This window comes from Camelus ferus, chromosome 21, assembly GCF_009834535.1.
Source record: "Camelus ferus isolate YT-003-E chromosome 21, BCGSAC_Cfer_1.0, whole genome shotgun sequence".
NCBI classification, from domain to species: Eukaryota; Metazoa; Chordata; class Mammalia; order Artiodactyla; family Camelidae; genus Camelus; species Camelus ferus.
Window position 1 is genome coordinate 18,408,572 of NC_045716.1, and position 22,832 is coordinate 18,431,403.

General features: G+C 39.9%; 1 protein-coding gene and 1 long non-coding RNA gene across 8 annotated transcripts in view; one reads left to right on the plus strand and one right to left on the minus strand.

The window, feature by feature from the left end:
- LOC116658688 overlaps positions 1 to 2,273 on the minus strand; it is a 35,406-nt gene extending 33,133 nt beyond the window's left edge. The window contains exon 1 of one of the 2 annotated variants that reach the window (XR_004313944.1): positions 2,138 to 2,273. This is a non-coding gene — a long non-coding RNA (uncharacterized LOC116658688). Of the gene's footprint in view, positions 1 to 314; positions 478 to 2,137 lie in introns of those variants that run through there. The other variant, XR_004313943.1, reaches the window with a different exon arrangement.
- SLAMF6 (SLAM family member 6) lies at positions 359 to 16,453 on the plus strand. Of its 6 annotated transcripts, none has more exons than XM_014562169.2 (8): positions 359 to 479; positions 7,874 to 8,206; positions 11,024 to 11,284; positions 11,767 to 11,889; positions 12,206 to 12,244; positions 13,300 to 13,379; positions 15,000 to 15,074; positions 15,415 to 16,453. In XM_014562169.2, the coding sequence occupies exons 1-8, from the start codon at positions 383 to 385 to the stop codon at positions 15,466 to 15,468; spliced, it is 1,062 nt and encodes a 353-aa protein (XP_014417655.2). In that variant the 5' UTR covers positions 359 to 382; the 3' UTR covers positions 15,469 to 16,453. The 6 variants fall into 6 exon arrangements, with proteins under 6 accessions (XP_014417655.2, XP_014417656.2, XP_014417660.2 ...); XM_014562170.2 differs by having other exon boundaries at positions 13,303 to 13,379; XM_014562174.2 differs by having other exon boundaries at positions 13,342 to 13,379.
- Positions 16,454 to 22,832: the final 6,379 nt, after the last annotated feature.

Consider the following 22,832-nt stretch of genomic DNA (forward strand, 5'->3'; position numbering starts at 1 on the left):
TGAATGACCAAATAAATATTTCTTGTAATTCAAACATCAAAGGTAATGAAAATGGTTTAAAAATACATGATGTGGGTGGCTGCACAACACTGAAAATGTACTGACAGTTAAAACAGCAAAATTCAGGTTACCTAACCACAATATAAAATTTAGATTGCTTTACCACAGCAAAAAGAAAAATTGTAAGGTATATAGATACAAAGTGAAAATTCCAATTCACATTGCACACTTAAGATTTTTGTGCTTTGCTCAGAAGAAAAGAGTAAATAGAAAAATAATAAAATTAGGACTGTTAGTAGGAAGGAAGATCTTACCACGCCTCCTAGAGAGGAAGGGGGAAGTGTCAAAAGAAGCATTTTCGGTTTATGACAGAATTGCAAGGATGTTGACTGCCGTGAGGGCTCCAGCTCCAGTCTCCACTGCTGACAGCATGATCTGGCTGTTCCACTCTCTCCCGCTTGTCTTCTGCCTTGGCCCAGGTAAATGCTGACGCAGACCCATGTGGTCACTGAGTGACTCCTGGTTTTGTGCAGCTTGCTTAGTCTAAACCACCTAGGTGTCTGTCTCTCTTTCTCTCTGCCAGGGGATCGGGTGGGGCTCACAGTGGTGCCTGAGAAACTGCTTTTGCCTCTCAACTTAGAAAGCTTATGGCCTGAGAGGGTTCAGAATTAACAATATCAACTGTGTCTGCATTTAAGGGAATTATCTGCTGGGGCTTGGGAAATGAGCTTTTCTGGGGCTATGATTAAGAAAAGAGGCCCGCTCACCAAATTTAGCTAGTATCTTGCTGTGTGAGCTCATGTAGGTTACGTGTTCCTCCTGAGCCCCATGATCTTCACTGAAAATACTGAAAATCTATGATTAGGTTTAGTCAAGATTTCTGAGCCCAACTGAAACACTAGAAATAGCCCTCTCTGTTTTTGCTTACTGTGGGGAAAAAAGCATTCTCCATCTCTCCTTTCCTTTGATGCAAATCAGGGGCTAGCTAGTCCAGCAGTACTTAATACGGCAGACGGAAAGGAACTAACTGATTCTGCCTGCTTCTCATCCCCTGCTGCCCATTCCATGGAAAACATAATGCCACATTTTGGGAAACACAAGTGGTCCACTGGCGCCAAAGTATAAAAATTAAGGACAGATGGGGCAGGAGACAAGACAGGAAATCTCGCCCAGAACTAGCCCGGGATAGCAGATAAAAATAGTTAATATTCATTGAACCCAGAACTAGCCCAGGGTAGCGGATAAAAACAAGTATGATATTCATTATACTGTCCCAGACACTGGGTCAAATGCTGTACTTGCATTATATACGTAAGCTTTATGACAGTTCTGTGAGTCTATACTATGAGCATCCTCTTTTTAAATAGCTCGCTCAAATTTCATTAGCCAGTAGGTGGCAAGCTCTTGTAATAGTCTTGAGAAACACTCATGAGCTCCCGCACTTGAGAAAGAGTGACGGTTAAACATGGCAGCGGTACAAGAGAAAGAAGGACAGACGAAAGAATCACCACAGATGAAGAATTAACTAGATGACCTGGCATTGGGAATAAGGGGTAAAGAGAATTTATTGTCATCCAATCAATATCCATTTAGCACCTACTGGATACTTGGCACTGTTCTAGTTTCTGGGAATACACCATGAACAAAGCAGGCAAAAATTCCTGCCCTTGTGGAGTCAACATTTTTAGCAGGGGAGACAAACTATAAACAAGATAAATAAATGAAACAGTATAGTGGATAGTGATAACTGATACGAAGGAAATAAATCAAGCAGGGAAAGAGGGTATAAAATATTGGGGGCAGTGAAATTTCAGACAGGGTAGCTAAAGAAGGTGACAAAATTGAGGGGAGGAGAGAGCAACCATGAAGACGAAGGTGATTTCAATTTTGGACTTACTAATTTTATGATGTTAGTGTGATATCTATGAGAAAATTTCCTGAAAACAGCTGGAAATTTAGGACTAGAAGTAGAGCCAAGGCTGGACGCTTTGAAGTCACAGCATAGAAATAATAGATGAAGCTAAGGAGAAAAGTGGGAGGAGAACGGAAATTGGAAAGTATGTATAAGATGCAGAAAAGGGAAGAATTAATTCATACATTCAAGGGCCAGAGAGGTGGCCTGGGAGCAGAGACCCACCTGTTTGCCTCCTTGCAAAACTGAGCCCATCTCTAAAATTAAATATTCAGGATGTCTTCTGGTTAAAATTCCCCTGCTTCTCCCCATCTCCATCAATACTTCTCATAAGGGCCCTATGAAATATACACTGTTCCTCTCCTCCCTTCAAGCAAGAGGAAATACCCTTAAGTAATCTGCTTAATGTCACACTGTTATGGAGGAAGTGGGGAAGGGGTAGAAAAAGAAACATAGTTGAATGTGTCTGCAGGTGTTCTGAGGCCCGGGAGGAGAGCAGTGATTGCCAGGGTTAGAAATCCGGGAGCCTGGCTACAGAGTCGGTGCTTTTAACTGTTCCACTATGCTACTTAGTTTAGACACAGTTACATATTCCCATAAATGTGTGTGTAATTACAAACTGTGATGCTAGGAAGAAAACAACAGGGTACCTACCATATGAGAGAAAAACCAGGGGATCTGCTTTTGATGAGGTGATGTGAAAAGGATTTTCTGGAAAGGTAGCATCCATCTGATATTTAAAGAGTGTGAATATTCAAACAAGGAGTCGTTTAATGAAGAAGTATTCAATTCCACATATAAGTGATATCATATGATACTTTTTATTTCTGCCTGACTTCCTTCACTTAGTATGATAATCTTTAGGCCCATCCATGTTGCTACAAATGGCATTATTTCATTCCTTTTTATGGTTGAGTAGTATTCCATTGTGTATATATAGCACATCTTCTTTATCCAGTCATCTGCCAATGGACATTCCATGTCTGGGCTATTGTAAATAGGCTGCTAAGAACATTAGGGTGCATGTGTCTTTTTGAATTAGAGTTTTCTCTCGATATATGTTCAGGCGTGGGATTGCTAAATCATATGGTAAGTCTATTTTTAGTTTTTAAGGAACCTCCATACTGTTCTCCATAGTGGCTGCATCAAATAACTTTCCCACCAACAGCGTTAGGAAGGTTCTCATTTCTCCGCAGCCTCTCCAGCATTTATCATTTGTGGGCTTTTTAGTGATGGCCATTCTGACTGGTGTGAGGTGATACCTCATTGTAGTTTTGATTTGCATTTCTCTGATAATTAGCAATATCGAGCATTTTTTCACGTGCCTATTGCCCATCTGTATGTCTTCTTCAGAGAAATGTCTGTTTAGATCTTCTGCCCATTTTTTGATGAGTTGTTTGTTTTTCTGTTATTGAGCCATACAGTATCACTTATGTGGTGGAAACTTTTTAAATGACATAAATGAACTTATTTACAAAACAGAAAGACTCACAGACATAGAAAACAAGCTTATGGTTACCAAAGGGGAAAGAAGGGGAGAGATAAATTGGAAGTTTGGGATTAGCAGATACAAACTACTATATACAGAATAGATAAACAACAAGGTCCTACTGTATAGCACACAGAACTATATTTGATAACTTGTAATAACCTATAATGAAAAAGAATCTATGTATATATAACTGAGTCAGTTTGCTATACACCAGAAAACAATACAGCATTGTAACTTAACTATACTTCAATTTAATAAAAAAGCATTTGAAGCAGTGGGAATCACATGTGCCAAGGCTGTGATGCAGGGAAGAGTTTGGAGTCATTAAGGAAGGGAAAGAAAACCACTGTGACAAGAGTATGACCCAAATAAAATCAATCTTGAAAACAAACAGGAAGGAAGACAACGCATGCCAGCCTACATTCTTTCAAGTGGGTCAGACAATAACTTGCTCTTTTAGAATATTTAGCTGAAAAGATAAACCATGTTAAGAAATAATCCTAATAGGTATAAATGAAATCAGACATCATTATGCCCTGGAGAAAATGAATCTCATTTGTTTCTGCATTTTATTCTTTCTAGGTGGGAACTTGTCAAGTGTTAATATGCATACAAACTATTAGGGAGTCTTATTATAACACTGATTCTGGCTAAGATTCTGCATTTATAACAAGCTTCCAGGTAACTCCAATGCTGCTCCATGGACCACACACATGAGACTTTATTCATATTGAGGTTGGAGGGAGGGAGAAATAAGAACTAATTCTTTGAATGTGTCTGCAAGAAGCAGATATAGGTAGCCTGATGTCCAAGAAATAACAGTGGTAGGAAATGTACACACAGCCAATACATGTGGGCCAGCCAAGTGATTCTGAGGTTTTGAATCAAAAACTTGCAAACTCTTCTGCTGAGAGATTGTAATCCAATGACTCTCCTTCCCCCGAGCAGCATTATCTACTTCTTTTTTTAATTAAAAAAAAATTTTATCATTCATTCTTTTTTTAAGTTTTTTTGTATATATATTTTTATTGAAGTATAGTCAGTTTACAATATTGTGTCAATTTCTTGTGTACAGCATAATGCTTCAGTCATACATGAGCACACATATATTCATTTTCATATTCTTTTTCACCTTAAGTTACTATAAGATAATGAATATGATTCCCTGTGCTATACAGTATAAACTTGCTGTTTATCTATTTTATATATTTTAGTTAGTATCTGCAAGTCTCAAACTCCCAATTTATCCTTTCTCACTCCCTTCCTGCCCTGGTAACCATAAGTTTGTTTTCTGTGTCTATGAGTCTGTTTCTGTTTTGCAAATAAGTTCTTTTTTTTTTTTTTTTAGATTCCACATATAAGTGCTCTTTCTGGCTTACTTCACTTAGAATGACCATCTCCAGATCTATCCATGTTACTGCAAATGGCATTATTTCATTCCTTTTTATGGCTGAGTAGTATTCCATTATGTAAATATACCACAGCTTCTTTATCCAGTCATCTGTCAATGGACATTTAGGTTATTTCCATGTCTTGGATCTTGTATATAGTGCTGCTATGAACATCAGGGTGCATGTATCTTTTCAAATTTGAGTTCCCTCAGGATATATGCCCAGGAGTGGGAATGGTGGATCATATGGTAAGTCTATTTTTAGTTTTGTGAGGAATCTCCATACTGTTTTCCATAATGACTGCACCAAACTACATTCCCACCAACAATGTAGGAGGGTTCCCTCTCCTGCACACCCTCTCCAGCATTTATCATTTGTGGACTTTTTAATGATGGCCAATCTGACTGATGTGAGGTGATACCTCACTAGATTTGATTTGCACTTCTCTGATAATTAGTTTATTGATAATTTTTTTCATGTGCCTATTGGCCATTTGTGTGTTTTCATTGGAGAATTGCGTCTTTAGGTCTTCTGCCCATTTTTGGATTGGGTTGTTTTGTTGTTGTTGCTAAGTTGTATGAGCTGTTCTTATATTCTAGAAATTAAACCATTTGTAAATATTTTCTCCCATTGTGTAGGTTGTCTTTTTGTTTTGCTTATGCTTTCCTTTGCTGTGCAAAAGTTTATAAGTTTAATTAGGTTCCATTTGTTTATTTTTGCTCTTATTTCTATTGCCTTGGTAGACTGCCCTGGGACAACATTGCTGAGATTTATGTCAGATAATGTTTTGCCTGTGTTTTCTTCCAAGAGGTGTACAGTGTCCTGTCTTATGTTTAAGTCTTTAAACCATTTTGAGTTTATTTTTGTGTATGGTATGAGGGAGTGTTCCAACTTCATTGATTTACATGCTACTGTCCAGTTTTGTAAGTGCTAGGATTAAAGAGATAATAAGCATAATCTCTACCCTTGAGATTATGGAAAATAGAGGAAAACAATCTGCATGTTTAATGTCTGCATTAAAGGCCTTATGGAGATGACAGAGTGAGCCATGTGGATACCTGGGGAAGGGCATTCAGGAAGAGGGAATTACAAGTGAGTGTACAACCTTGGCCTGTTCAAGGAATAGCCAGGCCAGCATAGTGAGAACAAAGTGAAAGAGAGGGAGAGTTATAGGAAATTAGGTCAAAGAGAGAAAAATGACCAGATCATCTCAGTCCTTATACATCACTGTAACTATTTTGTTTTCTGTTGTTACTTTTAACCTCTTTTACTGAAATATAGCATACAAAGAGAAAACTGTACAAATCCCAAGTGTCAGCTTGATAAATTATCATATGAAGAATAAACAAATCTGTGTATCCAAACACGGGTTAAGAAATAGCACGTTAACAGCAGCCTAGAATACCCGCTTTATGCTCTCTCTTAATTGCTATCCCTCCCTCCTCCTCAACGGTAGCTCTATCCCAACTTCTAAAAGAATTGATTTGTTTTGCCTTTTTTTAACTTTAAGTAAATGGAAGCATACCATTGTGTTCTATTTGTATCTGGATTTTTTTTCTTGCTCAAGATTTTGCTTGTTGAGGAACAGCCACACCCATTTTGTCTACCTATTGTCTATGGTTGCTTTTGTGATACAAAGGCAGAGTTTGAGTAGCTATGATGGATATCACATAACTAAAAGCCTAAAATACTATTTACTCTCTGTCTCTAATTTATAGGAAATGTTAACCAACCTCTAATTTACAGGATGCATATCACTGAACCAAAGAATATATGACAAAATTTTGCAGACAAAAAAAAAGATATTTGTTTGTGGTACTCACCCATGTGATTCCAAAAGGGAAGAAGGGTCAAGATGACAAATAACAGCCTGTTAAAGTGCTGATGGGAAAGATGTAGTACAGAGGGGGACTTGATGATTGTGGTGTTCATGTGATGGGCATGCACATGACATTTCAAGACAGAGAGAAGTGTGAGCTTACCCGGGAGCCGAGCATCACACTTTCAAGAGACATTTCCTCCCCTACTTAGATCCTCTCCTGAGAACTAAGAGCTCTTGAGAAGGCTGAGGTTGTGGCAATGGTTATTCATTGATTCACTCAAACACTCCAGATCCTACTTTATGTCAGGCACAGTGCTGACAAAAAGTAAACAGAGGACTACAAAATGGTTTGATAAATGCTAGGAATTTGGCAAATGATGCTAAGGAAGCATCTTCTTTAAGAATGATTATAACCATTTTACCTTTTTTTGCTCAAACATGAATGGTTCTGAGATAAGCTCATGAGAGTATGGCCATTGTATGCTACTTTGAAGTTACAGGCATCACTTTTATAATTATCAGTTTTTATCTTCTCAACTGCTAGACTATAATCTTTCTGAGAGCAGAAAAGATATCTTCTGGTGTCATGAAAAGAGCAAAAAATAGTTACAGTCAAAGTGGTTGGGTCTGAATCCTGACTCTGTTATTCTTTAACTGTGTAACCCTGGGAAAATTAACCTCTCGGTGCCTCAGTTCCTTGTCTATAAATGGCAATAATAATATTCATCCTACCTACCTCACTGAATTGTTGTTGGCATCAGATGAAACAATGTATAAGAAGAACTATAAATATCTATTTTTCGTTCTCTGTCTCACAAGCCTACTATGTTGAACACAGTAAGTATTTAGTAAATGTCGGGCTTTAATTATATTTCATCAACAGAGACTTGTGGAATTTGGAGTCTGCAACAGGGAGTTGATGCAGTCTTCCCTCTCCATCTCATGCCCAGATAACTCAGAGGCTGGGGCCAGATAGTGTGGCCATGACCCAGGAGTGACCAGCCAGTGTGGGAGGGTAGACTGGCCAGGATCATCTGGACCAACTACTCATTAACCAAAAATGCCAGATATTTTGTTGAGAATGGAGCCTCCTTGATTGCCCATTTCAACATTTCTCCTAATCCTTTCCCTCTTCATCACATCTCTGAGCTTCTGTACCAGAGAGCTCCAACAGACTTGACAAAGTAAGGAGAAAGGGTGCGGGGAGCAGGGGGAGTGTGGGGAAAGTTATAGCAGTCTCCTTTCTGTGTTCACAGGGAACACAGTTTCACAAACCAGCTCAAGCCCATTGATTGTAAACCGGGCTCTGGGGGAGTCGGTCACTTTTCCCCTGAAGTTTTCTGCAGAAGAGAATGTCACATCCATCACCTGGCTTCACAATGGAATATCTATCACCTTCATACAGTTAAATGAAAAACAAAGTCCACTAAAATACGTGACTGATCCACAACGGAAAAATCGATTGACTGTCACCGATTCCTACTCCTTGCAGCTCAGCAATCTGACAATGGCAGACGCAGGATTTTACAAGGCCCAGAAAACCACAGTGAGCTCTTCAGTGTTGTCCACTTACGATCTGAGGATCTTCAGTGAGTCAAACTTGGGGTTTAATTATGTATGGACTGAAAAACATTACATGTTTCAATTCAGTGTGACTGCAAGTGTGCACTACAGTCTAGTGCTTAAAAGCATGGCATTTGGAGACAGACTGAGGTCCAGCAGTAGAACAATTCAGTGGCATTGCATGACAGTTAGTGACAGATCTGAGATTAGAACCTACATCTTGTCACTCCTAGACCTCATACCAGACTCCATCACACTTGTTGAGACAATTTTCTTCTGCCAATATTTAAAGGACCAAGCACTACTTCTTCTGCAACAATCACACTCCTGAGGCTCAATGCCAAAGATTTCTCAATGCCTTTTGGAGTACCTCTCCTTCAAAGGCTCATACACAAACAGACGTGTAAGCTACACCAACATGTTTTACAATAGTGCAAAGGAATGTTAAGATATAAACTATATAGGTCTTTTTTTTAAAAACATTGACCAGTTATTCTGTACGTTCCAGGCTAGGGATAGCAAAGATTTGATCTTACAGGCCAATATCAATTAATTGGGAGTAAATGCCTAGGGCTCAATGTTAAGAAATATGTTAGAGCCATGTTAATCTTTTTCACTGAGTCAACAATATTTGTTAACCATAGGCAATGGTGAGACACTGTTTTAGGCACTTGAAATACATCAGTGAGCAGAACAGACAAAGATCCCCGCCCTCATGGAGCTGACATTCTAGGTAGGGAATACAGAGGAGATAGTAAACAATACACAATATATAAACAAATGACACAGTATGTAAGTAAGCCAAAAGTAATATGGAGAAAAGAGATGAGAACAGCTTAAGGTGCATCAGGAGTGCCAGAGAGCAGAGGTCAATTTTAAATGGAGTGATCATAACAGGGCCTCATTGAGAAGATGACATTTGAGTCAAGACCTGTTGTAGGTGAGTGAGCCAGGCAGCTATCTGGATGCAGAGCCATCTGGCAGAGGCACTCCCCTGCGTCTGGCAGGCTCAAGGAACATCAGGGGAGTCAAACAGCAAGAAGCAGAGTGAGGGGGAGAGTAACAGGAAGTGAGGTCATTCAGGAAGTAGGGGGCCTCATCGTATAAGGCTCTGAGAGCCATCACAGGGATCTCAGCCTCTACTCTTAGTGAACAGAGAACTATCAGAGGGTTTTGTAGAGAATTAATATGGTTTGACTTACTTGTTTAAAGGATCTCTTTGGCTGCTCTGTTGAGATTAGACTGCAAGGGACAAGGGTGGAAGCCACTGGACCCATTAGGAAGACATTACAACAATCCAAGCAAGAGATAATGCTGGCTTGAACCAGAGTGGTAGCAGTGGAGATAGTGAGAAGTGGTTGGATTCTGGATATATTTTGAAGGTAAAGCCACCAAGACTTCCTCATGTGGGACAATGAGATGAAAAGATGAGTCAGAGATGACTCTGGGGCTTTTGGCTTGGGCGACTGGATGGATGCAGTTGTCCTCAACTAAGATGGGGAAAGCTGCAGACTGAGAAGTTTTGGGGGAGAAAAAACAGGAGTCCTTTTGAACATGTTGAATTGGAGAAAAACATTATATCCTGGTGGAAATGTCAAGTAAGTAACTATATATACCTCAAGTGGAGAAATGTATCAAGACAGATTTGTGAGGTCAGCAATGGACACTGGTTAAAGGAGATGTAATATTCATGCCAAATTTGCCATTGCTATGCTAGGCACTCTCTCACTCAATTCTCATAATTGCCCAAGAAGTAGGTATTATTGCTCAGTTTTACAGATGAGGAGAGTGAGGCATGAAGAGATTAAAATTTGTCCATGGTCATGTAGCCAGTAAATGACAAAGCCATGATTCTAACCTAGATCTTCCTAACTTCGTATCCAACACTCTTGCCGCTACATGAAACTTCTGTTCTAGCAAGGTACGTTTTGCCACCTCTACTCAGTTTGCTAAGCTTAAAGCATTGCTCAGTCTCTTCTAATCAGACAGTTGGAGTCATTCTGCTCTTCACTGGGTCATCTTTATTTCAGCCCACAGGCCAAGTCTAGGTCAGTGGGCTTTTCTGTACTGCTTCCATGTCCCCATTGATTCACAGCTACTGTCATCTTACTAGGTCTCTGCTCTCAGAAATTTCTCCATCATATGTATTGTCAAATGCCCAAATATAGTGCATTTCTTTGTTCCCCAGAATTGCTTGCTTGCTCTCTCAGTTTCTTCACATCTCCCTTCCCTAATTCTTTAGTTCTCAACATTTCCCTTTCTGACTTGCTGGCATTCTGCATCAAGGTCTCCTTGTCATCATTTGAGCCAGCATCAGACGCAAGGAGAGCCAATATTGTCACAGATTTTGGGGAAATATGGTTCCCCAAGGAAGGTAAGCTTCTATTTTCCACTCCAGGTAGGGAAGTCTGACGATGAAGGAAACAGGGCTCTTGTGCCTGGTCTTCTGGTTTCTGACCTGGCTAAGGGAAGACTGGCCCTTAGCTTAGTCTCCAAATTACCTTTATACAAAGGACAGTGAACAAGGGCTAGAAAGGACCCCAGGGATAAACTGGAGCTCAGAAAACTAAAGTGGTCAGCCCCAAATCACTCAACTAGTCGGTGGCAACCCCAGTCTTTGCCTTCCCACTTTTCTCACGGGCTACTCTGTCACGTACTCATGGTCATCATCATCTGGTCACCCCAGACCTCATTCCCATCAATTAGGAAGAACAAGCAGAGTTCTTTACAGAGTATACAGCAGTATCAGGTGGAATGCAGAACATTGAGGTGAGGGATATTTTTCACAGAGGGCTGAGCCAAGCCATTTGTCCTTAATCCAGGCCTTTTTTTCCTGCATACAGGACGACTAAGGAACTTACAAGTTGTCACTCACATTGAAAGACCTAGCAATGTGACCTGTGAGATCCACCTGACTTGCTCTGTGGAGAATCCAAATGATGTCATATTCAGGTGGCAGATCTCAGGAAAAACACTTCTGAGGGAAGCAAACCTCACTATCTCCTGGGACCCCAAAAATGACAGTGAAGAGACCTACACTTGCATAGCTGAGAATCCTGTCAGCAATTCATCCTTCTCTGTCCCTGTGCAGAGTCTCTGCAAAGGTAATGGTCTGAACAGGTCTCTCTGAGAGCCTTGAGCAGCCGTGGGGTACAGAGTGTCCCTCATGCCCTACAGGATTCCCAAAACAGTGGCCCAGTGGGAGGCAGCCAAGAGATGCTGGGAGAGGACAGATGCATTCCAGAGCTCTGTGCTTCTCACTTCTCCCTACAAGTCTATCCTACTCCCCTCCCCCTCCATCAACCCTTTCTCCAGCCCACTCAAAGCCCAAGAAGAGCAAAGTCCTTGGAAAGGCAGGATTGCTTCCTCCCCCAGCTCTACCAGGCTGCACCCTGCCCTGTCTGCCATATGGGACTCCCACTCCCAGAAAGCCTGCCCAGATCCCCCTGTGTCTCTGGGTATTGATGAACCCACCTGGCACCTAAACGTGGCCTCGAAGACTTGGCACAGTACAGGTTCTAAAAAAACATTCTGGGCCTCACTCAATGTGTCTCAAGTGCAATTTCCTTCTTTTTTTTCTTTTCAGATGTTATTAATGAAGAAAGTGAACACATGGATATCAAATGGATTATAATTGTGTTTTCTTTGATATGTATAGTCATCATAGTCATCTTTGTGTGGCTGCTTGTTCGGAAGGGAAGATTAACAGGTTTCCTTTCTTCCTACTTGTCTCTCCTCCAAGGTTCCAGAAACTCAGAGTCTCTCCTGTGGGAGACAGATAAAGGGAGGAGGGACTGGCTCAGCTAGTTCACTGGGACAACACTCAGGTTGTGAATACTCATGTGCTAATCTCCTAAGGAAATTGTCCTACTGGAAAATGCAGGACCCAGCCTCAGGTCCTGCCTGCCCTTCCCTTTCGGGTTCCCTTCCACCACACGCTCTAGAGAGAGACCCATGGGAGTAGGGGGTGGAACGCCTCTCTCACTACAGTCACAAATTTCAATTTCACTGATTTTATTTTTCAGGTTTCTTCCATTTGTCTACTCGGCAAACACAGAGTCCTGGTGAGTTTCCAGACTCTGAACTCCCAATCCTAAAACAGATGGGAAGAGCCAAATGGAAGAGGAAGGGGGCCAGTCAGAGGGCTGGATAATGAGAGAGAAGGGAGTCGGAATGTCATTACTCAGATGGACCAGATGGTGCAAAGGGAGATGACCTGAAACTGTGCATGTTTGTCCCTTGTGGGACCTACAAGGTCCCTTACAAGAATGCAAACAAGTCACTCATGCAATTTCTTGGAGTGGGCTTAGGGTCATTCCCCGCCCTGCTGGTGGAGAGACTAAGTATCAGTGACAGGGCTCATGGCCTGCCCATCGTCAACAGCAGGTGCAGTGTACGACAGGAGCAGAGCATCAGAGTCCCAAAGAGAAACCGCATGACCCCATCACTCTGTTCAGCCAGGGCTTGGACATTGAGTAGACAAAGTCAAAGGAGAGAGTATGATACAGAGATAGGAACACGGGCTCTGGACTCAGATTGGCTTTGAGTCTCATCTCATGGGTGAGAGATACATGACTTCACGTACAGAGGACATGGCATGAGGTTTGGAATCAGCAGGCATGCATTTAAATTCCTGTGCCATCACTTCTACGTGCATTTGGTCCACGTCAGTAAAACCTTCTGAGCCTCCAGTTCCTTATTTCTAATATAATCAAACCCACTCCAAGGAGCTCTGAGAAGTTTAACAGTATTATACATGTGAAACAGCCTGGGTCCATTATCCCCGCCAGTGAGGTTCTCTAGCAAGTGTGTAGGCACCACTGTTTGGTCCCAGAAGCTTCCCTTCCTGTGAATCTAGAGAGAGACTCTGAAGCTGGGGTACCTCAAGACCATGTCACCCCCAAGAGGTGAGGTCAGAAATAGATCACATGGCTGAGCAGGTTCTGGTTCAACCTAGAACTCTAAAGACTGTCAAAAATGAATGAACCCTAAGGAAGGGCAATGCTTTGAACAACTGCCTCCCTGGAGCCAGAAAGTGACCTGATGTAGGCAAGGTCCTGGGAGAACAGACCAGAGTCCTTCATTCAGCCACTGATTGTGCCTTCCTGTGTTAATATAGCAGAGACCAGGAGGAACTTAGAGTATGCTTCTTTCTCTTCAGGGAACACTGTGTATGCCCAGGTCACCCCTGCAAACAGGGTGAGTACTTTCAACTTTATACTCCACCATAGTCATTATTTTTATAGCCATTATTCAAGAACTTGTCACCACAATCATCTGACTGGTTCAAATGACTAACACCATTGAGAGGAGGCTAAGGCAGCACCAGGAGCTGCAGAGTTATGTGCAGGAACTTTCTAGCCCCCACTGCTCTCACACCAGCGGAATGCTTACTTACACCCTGCTTTACAGTGCCTCATCTAACTGCTTAATGCATCAGTAAGCCTTGTCCCTTCAGCTTAATTACAAGCTGCCTGGAAGTGAAAATTATGTCTTCCTCTTTCTTCCCCTGTGTCTTAGCACGATGCTCAGTAAATACTTGCTGGATGAATCAGAGCTTAATTAAGTTTGAGAGTTCCCAAAGGAGATAATTCTGTAGTAGGGGGTGTCTCATCCTGGAAGTAGGGGAAATAGGGGCGCTCAGAAGAGTCTTTTCAGAGGGAAAGAGAAACAAAAATTTGCAATCCCTCAATAGTAGCAGACACTAAAGGCACAAGCAGCCCACAAACATCCCCTCCCCTCTAGCACGTAACAGGATGGCCTTGGTCAGGCATCAGGAACTCCTTGCCATGCATCAGTAACTCCCCATCAACCCAAAAATAAAGCACCTGCAAGTGATAGATTTCTAAATAACACCACACATCCTGGGAGGCCAGTTTTCCGTGTCTTCTGAAAAATAAGCCAAGAGAGCCTAGCATTCTTCGACTGATGGAAGCAATGGTCTAGCTAGAAATCTTGGATTCCGTGAGCAGATCTCCCCTCACAAAGCCCCTCATGGGTATTTGCAAAGTAGGCTTCTTGAAGATAGCAAACAAAAAGAGGTGCTCTCACTTTTTCAGATATTTCAACTGCTTTCTCAATTTCCTCTTGAAAACAAGGTGAATCATTCTCAACAAACCAAGAAACTCATCTCCAGCAAATCTGTTAACTTTTTCTTTAGCAAAGCATTGTGACATTTTCAATAAATTAAGGAATATTTAGGTTATTATCAAATCCTCTGAAACTTTCAAGTAAAAACTATGAACATGGGGACTTCTTTTATGGCTGGAATTTGTATTTCACACAGGGCCATTATTAAGACCAAATGTTTCTATTCTACCAGTTCCCCAAGTTTGAGTAGACTCCAATGATGTGATGACCAGGCAATTAGAATCACAGGGGCAAAACAGAGCCGGTGATACCTCCTGTTACAGTTAGTAAAGATATAATACAATAACTATCTGGTGTGCAAGTTAGTTCTTGAAACTTGGAGGAGGCAGAGTAGGGTAGGATGCAGGGCAAGAGTGCTTTCTTTCCTTCACGTCACCTGCCAACAAGGCCACCCTTCCATCTCGCTCTGGTTCTCAAGCCCACCCCCTGGTTTGCTGGGGTGTTGTACTTCTGTCTGGGGCTCAGGAAAGGTGACTAATCCTTCACAGGTTTGAGAGCTGGTGATGCTTGGTTTCCAGTTACTCTTGCTAAGCACTCCCTAGCCTTCCTCCTGAAGAATTTTGACATAATTTCTCCTTCGTCACACTGCCTTTCCCAAGAATATATCTCTGCATAAGTACGTGTTCTCACTGTCTGTGTGAGCCAGAGCGGTATGATTATGTTTTACAGGGAACAGAAATCCGAACACCTTTGAAAAATAGCGATTCCCCCACAATTTACTCTAAAGTTCATCAACACAAAGAGGTAAGCCCATGATTGCCCCCTATTCATAGATTCTTACCTCTCTCCTCAGACCTACGACTTTGCAAACATAATAAAAGTAAAGAAGCCATTTTACAGATGCACAAATCCCATGAGGATACAGAAAATCTCAGGACATCCCCAAAACATATCCAAGAAGCTCTCTTGTATTAGGATCATTACACAAAACTGAGTGTTTAATCTACTTGTTTTTTAATTTAAATCCTGCCTTATCCTATCAATATCCCTATCTGCCTATTAGCACTCTCCGTACCTCCTCTGCAGCCACAAGAGTTTCTGGTCCCTACTGACCTACTTTATTTTTCTCTTTTTCCTGTTACAGGAAGCCCATTTACTCCATGTAAACCACCCTTCACCATGTCATATAAGTTGCTGAAAGACCTCAAAAGAATTCAGGAATGATACTTCTTCTCCTGATCCTATGAGAGAACAGAGCTTAGTTTCTGCCTGGCAACAGAATTTGAATATCTAGGATTATCACTTCCAGTCCTTCAGACTTGAACCTGCTTACCTTGGTCAACCATCTAAGGAATAACATCATTTCCAGCATATGATGCAAAGAGCATTTTCTAATCTGCTCCAGGCCAGACAGTACATCAGGTAACATGCATGGATGGTGAATTTTCCTTTGGTAACTGAGCAAATGGAGTCATGGTTGGCAGAAGATTATAGTTCAGAAGACAACCACTTCTCTCCTTTTAGAAAGCAGAAGGATTTTGACTCACTGGAAGAGAGTACAGTCTGGTGGTTACATGTGTTGCCTCTGGAGTTGAACAGACCTGTGCTCAAATCCTGATACATCATTTACCAGATATACCTCCTGGGACATATTACCTAACCTCTTGGAGTTTTGGTCTTCTAGACCGAAAAAGGAGGATAGCAGTACATCAGCCCTTTTACTCAAACCAGGAACCTGAGTTATCCTTGGCTTCAACTTTTCTATCACCAGGCCCTTTGGACTCTACCTCCAAATAGTGGACGTATCTACTCTTCTCCAAATCTTCAACCACCACTCTATATACAACCATTATCATCTCAACGTGGAATACTACAATAAACTCCAAGCAACTCTCCCCAACTTTTGCTCTTGGCTCCCTCCAATCCATTCTACATGACACAGCCAAAGTAATGTTTTTAATATAAGTCAGATCCTTCACTACTCTGCTTAAAATCCAGCAAGACTTCTCAATGTACTTAGGATAAAACTTGAGTCTACATGGCTTTGGATAGCACAGGATTATCAGATACCAGCTACTATATACAAAATAGTAAACAGCTAGGTCCTACTGTATAGCACAGGAACTATATTCAATAGCTTGTAATAATCTATATTGAAATGTGTATAACTGAATGACTTTGCTGTACACCGGAAACTAAAACATTATAAATCAACTACACTTTGATTAAAAAATGAAAAAAGAAAAAAAAAGTCTACCCTCTTAAATTTTTAAGTAGAAAATACAATATTGTTAACTATAGGCACTATGCTAGGCAGTAAATCTCTGGGACTTGCTCCTCTTGTGTAACTGAAACTCTGAAACTCTATCCTTTGACCTGCACCTTCCCTATTCTACCTTCCCTGTTCCAGCTCCTTCTATCCCCTGGTAACCACCATTCTACTCTCTGCTTCTATAAGTTTAATTCTTTTAGATTCCTCATGTAAATAGGATTATGTAGTATTTGTTCTATGTCTGGATTATTTCACTATGCATAGTGAAATAAGTTCATCCATGAATTTCATATCCTTTTGATATACACTCAGAAGTAGAATTGCTGGATCATACAGTTGTTTTTTGGGTTTTTTTTTGGTTTTTTTTTTTTTTTTTTTTTTCAGGAAACTCCATACTGTTTTCCACTGTAGCTGCACCAATTTACATTCCAACAGTGTACAAGGGTTCTCCTTTCTCCACATTCTCACCAACGCTTATCTTTTGATGTTTTTAGTAATAGCCATCCTAAAAGGTGAGAGATGATGTCTCGCTGTGGTTTTGACTTGCATTTCCTTGACAATTAGTGATGTTGAGCACCCTTTCATTTCCTGTTATCATTTGCATAGAATATCTTTTTCCATCCCTTTACTGTCAGCCTATGTCTGTCCTTAAACCTAAAGTGAGGCTCTTGTAGAAAGGATATAGTTGGATCTTACTATTTTATCCGTTCAAGCACTCTAAGGCTTTTGATTGGGAAGTTTATCCATTTGCATTTAAATTGATAAGTAATTATTGATATGTAAGTTCTTACTACAGCCATTTGTTAAATTTTTTATATTTTCTATCTATTTCCTATTTTGTAGTTCTTTTGCTCTCTTCCTCTGTGATTTGATGAGTTTTTGTACTGATATCATTTTATTTCTTTCTCTTTTTCTTTTGTGTATCTTCTTTAGGTATTTTCTTTGTGGTTTCCCTGAGGCTTACACAAAATATCTTTAACAGTCTATTTTAAGCTGATCATAGTTTAACTTTAGTTGCATACAAAAGCTTTTCATTTTTCTTTCTCATCCTTTATGCTATTGATGTCATAATTCACATTTTTTAAATTGTGTATCCATTAACAGACTGTTGTTAATAGTCATTTTAATATCTTAATCTTTTAACTTTTATAGTAGAGTTAAAAGTGATTTATGCACCACCATTACAATATTACATTATTCTCCAGTTGTCTATCTACAGACAACTTCAATCTATCTTTCTCAACTTACAATGCGGTTATGTTCCCAAAAAACCCCAATGTAAGTTGAATATATTATAAGCAGAAAATGCATTTAATACACTTAATCTACCAAACATCATAGCTTAGCCTAGTCTACCTTAAATATGTTCAGAACACATATATTAGCCTACAGTTGGGCAAAATCATCTAACATAAAGCTCATTTTTTAATAAAGTGTTGACTATCTGATGTAAGTTATTGAATTCTGTACTGAAAGTCAAAAAAGAATGGTTATATACATGCAGAATGGTTGTAAGTGTATCAGCTGTTTACCCTCATGATCATGTGACTGACTAGGGGCTGCAGCTGCCCAGTATTACAAGAGTAGAATACCGCTTATCATTAGCCCGGGAAAGATCAAACTTCAAAATTCAAAGTATGGTTTCTACTGAATGTGTATCACTTTCACAAAAGAGTTTAAAAAAAATTAAGTTAAACCATCGTAAGTCAGTGACTGTCTGTGTTTACCTTTGCCAGTGAGATTTATACCTTCCTATGTCTTGGTGTTGCTGTTCAGCATCCTGTAAGTTCAACATGAAGGCAGGTCCAGTGATGATGAACTCCCTCAATTTTTGTTTGTCTGGGAAAGTATTTATCTCTCCTTCATTTTTAAAGGACAGTTTTGCCAGGTATAATAATCTTGTTGGCAACTGTCTTTTGTCAGCACTTTAAATATATCATCCCACTCCCTCCTGGCCTGCAAGGTTACTTGGTTACTTTTAAGAAACCCACGACAGTTTTATGGGGAGTTCCTTTTTTTTTTTTTTTTTTTGTATTTGACAAGTCACTTCTCTCTTGCTGCTTTCAAAATTCTCTCTTTGACTTTCAACAATTTAATTATAATGTGTCTTGGTGTAAGACCTTTTTAGGGGCAACTTATTTGGGATCCTTTAGGTTTCATGAATCTGGATATCCATTTCTTTCCCCAGGTTTGGGAATATTTCTATATTAAAATAATAACTTTTTACCATAATGAAAATTTGTTTTGGAATTTGTGGGGGGTTTTTTGCTTAAGAATATTTCTTAAACAGCTTTCCAACTTCAAAATATGTAGCTCTGCTGCATTATTTTTGCTTTTGATTAAATTTGATCAATTTTATCTATAAATAGCTAAAATTCAAATAATACTTTAAAATGCATATAACAACTAACTACAGTCTCCTATTTTATATTCCCCTCTCCCATACTTCCCCTTCTCCACACATCACACAAAAAACACATTACATATTGACTTCTTATTTGTTTAGAGATTCATCCTTTACCCCAACCCATCCTCTTAATATAAAGTCATCTCAATTTTGGTTAAGTATTTATTCAAATGCTTTAATCATTATGACCATGTAAAATACTATTGGTTACTGAGCCAAGAAGTAATAATGATTTCATTTACCTTCTTGTATAGTTTTCCGTTTTTCTTGGAGTTAATTGCCTTATTTTCCCCTTTGCTTTGTTTTCATTGAACATCCGACTGTCTACCCACACCCTCCACTAGCTCTGCAAAAAGTGATTTCAATATAATTTTCCACCCAGTCAAGTCTGCTACATAATTTATCAGCTTCATGTTCTTCTAGAGACATGATTTGTGGAACAACTGACTTCATATTCCATCCTAAGCTGGTATTTTCTATGCTGATGCACAGCAATTGTTTTGGGACTTCCTTTGTCATCACCTTAGAGAACTATTTTACCTATATCCACTGTGAGATACTCTAACTTTTGTATCCCATGATTTCCTCTATATATCTCTGGATTGTTTAAATAGTTATAGTAATAGTGTATTACTTTGTGATTTTAAGCCAATTAAAATCTTCTAAAATGTTAAATGATTTTTTAAATAAGTACAAACTTTTAAACAGCCCAGGACTTTTGGAGACAGCCCCAGTGCTAGAGACTATGTAGTGAAGACCAGCTCTCAAGACCTCAAGATTCAATGGAAGGGATGGAAGAGTTAGAGTAGGGAAGACCTGAAATAATGGCTGCAAACAATAGATGAGCAGAATGAAATTCACCAAAGTTAAATTAATCTCAAATACTGACTATTAATTACATTATCAGTCAGTGAAACAGGACAGGGCTGATAAATTTGATCAGGAGAAAGAAATAAAAAAACTTCCAGGAATAAAGTCAAAAGGCATCAAAGAAAAGAGAAGAGAGTTACTGCCATATCCATGCAAGCTGGCCTGAAGTTTGAGAGGAACCTCTTTGAGTAAGTAAGAGAGTACCTTCCTTATCAAGGTAAGCAAGACAAAAATAAGACTTTCAAGGTCTTTCAGAGGGGAAGAAGGAATAATCTGGAAGTCAGCACAGGTAAAGAAATGTTTTCAACATCTAGGATGCCCAAAATCAGCAAGAAAAAGAGATCATGGTGTGGAAGGGACTGCTAACCCATCAAGGGCAGGAAACCTACCAGAATCCACCTCGAGTCTGAAAAGCACTGGGGAGGATCACAACTAAAACAGTAACTAGGAATGTGTCTATGAATATCTAAGTGGTGAGTGAGAAAAAAGTTTATAAGAAAAACTAAGCTTACATTTCACAATAGACCTGGTAATAAAATAGAGACATCTGGATTCTTATATTTCCTTGAAGCTTTTAAACTTCCTCCATATTTATTATCAATGACACTCTCTTCCCTTGGCTTCTGTGACAATGCATTCCTCTAGTTTTCCTCCTTCCTTACCAGTTGCTTCTCAGTCTCCTTCTGAACCTCCTTCTCCTCTGTAGGACCAGTAGGACTGGAGCTAAGGCTAAGACATGGGCCCCTTTCACTTTTCCATCTACGTGTTGTTCTCATATGATGTCAACCATTCTCATTGCCTTAATACCATTTATATGCTAATGGTTCCCAAGTTTTTATTTTTAGCCCTGGCATCCTGGTTTACCTCACAAATCCCTATTTGGAATCTCCCCTTGTAAGTCTAATACACATATCAAACTTAAGATGTCAAAAAGAATTAAAAAAAAGAAAAAAAGAAAGAAAACTCTGAATTTCCCTCTCCTAGTCTTTTCTTCTACTGCTCTTTCTCATAAGAGTAAATAGTACCACTGTTAAAGGACACTTGCAATCAGATCTCCTTTCTAGGCCTGAAGACCACCCGACACTCACCATATAATTAATCATTGTTTTCCCTTTCTTGTGGGAAACAAAAGGAATTAACCAACAGTAAATAATCTATTATTCTGTAGGTAAACACAGTAAGACCTGGATGCTCCAGTCCCAAGAGACAAATAATGCATTTTGAATTTACAAAATTTCTACAAAACAAACAAACAAACAAAAAACCCCAAAAACCTTTCTTTGTCCAGAAGGTAAGCTTGTTCTTTAATGTTTTCATTGTAGAATGGAGGAAATTGCATTATCATTAAACTACTTTGACTGAGGTAAGGTTGAGATTGGCTGTCTGGGAAGGTAATAAAAGGGAAGAAAAATCCTTTCCCCTTCACACCAGCTGGCAGTCCCAAACCTTTGGCATGGCCTCTGAGACCCCTACTACATCACCGCTCCTTATTTCACAGCATCCCAGCCACACTGGTCTTTATTCAGTTCCTAGAATTATCTAAATTCCCTTTCCTGCTTTTGTGCTTTTACACATTCAGTTCCCTCTGCAATACCTTATACACACACACACACACACACACACACACACACACACACACACACACACAGAGAGGCAGGCTAGCTAATTCCTTTCTAGTCTTCAGGACTCAGCTTCTACATCATTCCTCTAGAGAAGCCTTCTCTGACATATTCACCCTCACCTTCAGTTAAGTCAGCTATCCCTGTTACATGGTCTCCTAGCTCCCTGTATTTCTCCATTTATAAAAATTGTGATTTTATAAGCATTTATGTGGTTTTATGTTTGATATATTTATATATCTAGATATATATCTCCACTGGACTTGAAATTCCGAGAAGATAATGACTATGTCCCCAGAACCTCACAAGGTACTTAGTCCATCAAAGTAGACCTTCAGTAAATACTTGTTGAATAAATGAACTAACAATAGATAGAAAGTAAATTTGGTTGAGAGGGTGGAGAAGTGAATTTAAAGACTAGAGAAAGGACCAAGGTACAGAATGGATGACATTAAAATTGTTAAATACAACAAATGTTGGTGAATGCTGGCAACACCAGAGGGGGCTCCTTCTAAACAACAAGTCAGTTCTTCAATGGAGTCACACCAAGAAGACAAACCCCAAACTTTCTCATCACAATGGCCTGATCGGCCTCTGAAATCTCAAATTTACAATTACCTCTATTCCTCTTCCTTACACTTCCCCTACACTCACTGGTGTTTCCACCCTACTTCATGCATTTTAAGTCCTCCAGAGCCTTAGTCCCTATCTAAATATCTTTCATTCCCTGTCCACAGATCAACAAAGTCACTATTAATGCTCTATGTGCCCTCTTCCTTAGCTTTTCACTTTGCTGGGCCAATATCCAGTCCAAAGGATTCTCTGTCTCCCATCCTGACTTCCCAATGACTACACTCAACCTGCAAAGTCCATTAGAGAAAAATTAATGAACCATGCAGCACACCACAGATCCATTCAATTTATCTTTGGGTCTTTTCTCCATTCAGTGATACTTTTACCCTTCAGCTACTCCAAACTCTCATTCTTCACATATTCTCAATGATACCCCCAATATCAACTATCTAGTGGTTCTTCACCCCCTAGTTGCTCTTTAGAACCACCTAAGGGGCTTTTAAAGCTACCATTGCCAAGAAATATTGATTTAATTGGTCCAAGCTGGCACTCCAGCAGCAGTATTTTTTTAACTTTCAGGTGATTCCAGTCTACTTAACAGGAGGAACATTCATTTTGGTATGTAGATTACATGGGGTGGTCTTCAAGAAGAAATAAACTTTCTCAGTGAGTATTTTAAGAGAAAACTGATGACATCCTTGTGGATTTGAGAAACTAAACTGCATTGAAAAAGCTCCAGTCTTTCCCCTGCTTCTATCTATAGGGTATTGCCCATCCCTCTACTTCCCTCAGAGCCAACAGACAAGGATGCAGGAGAAACT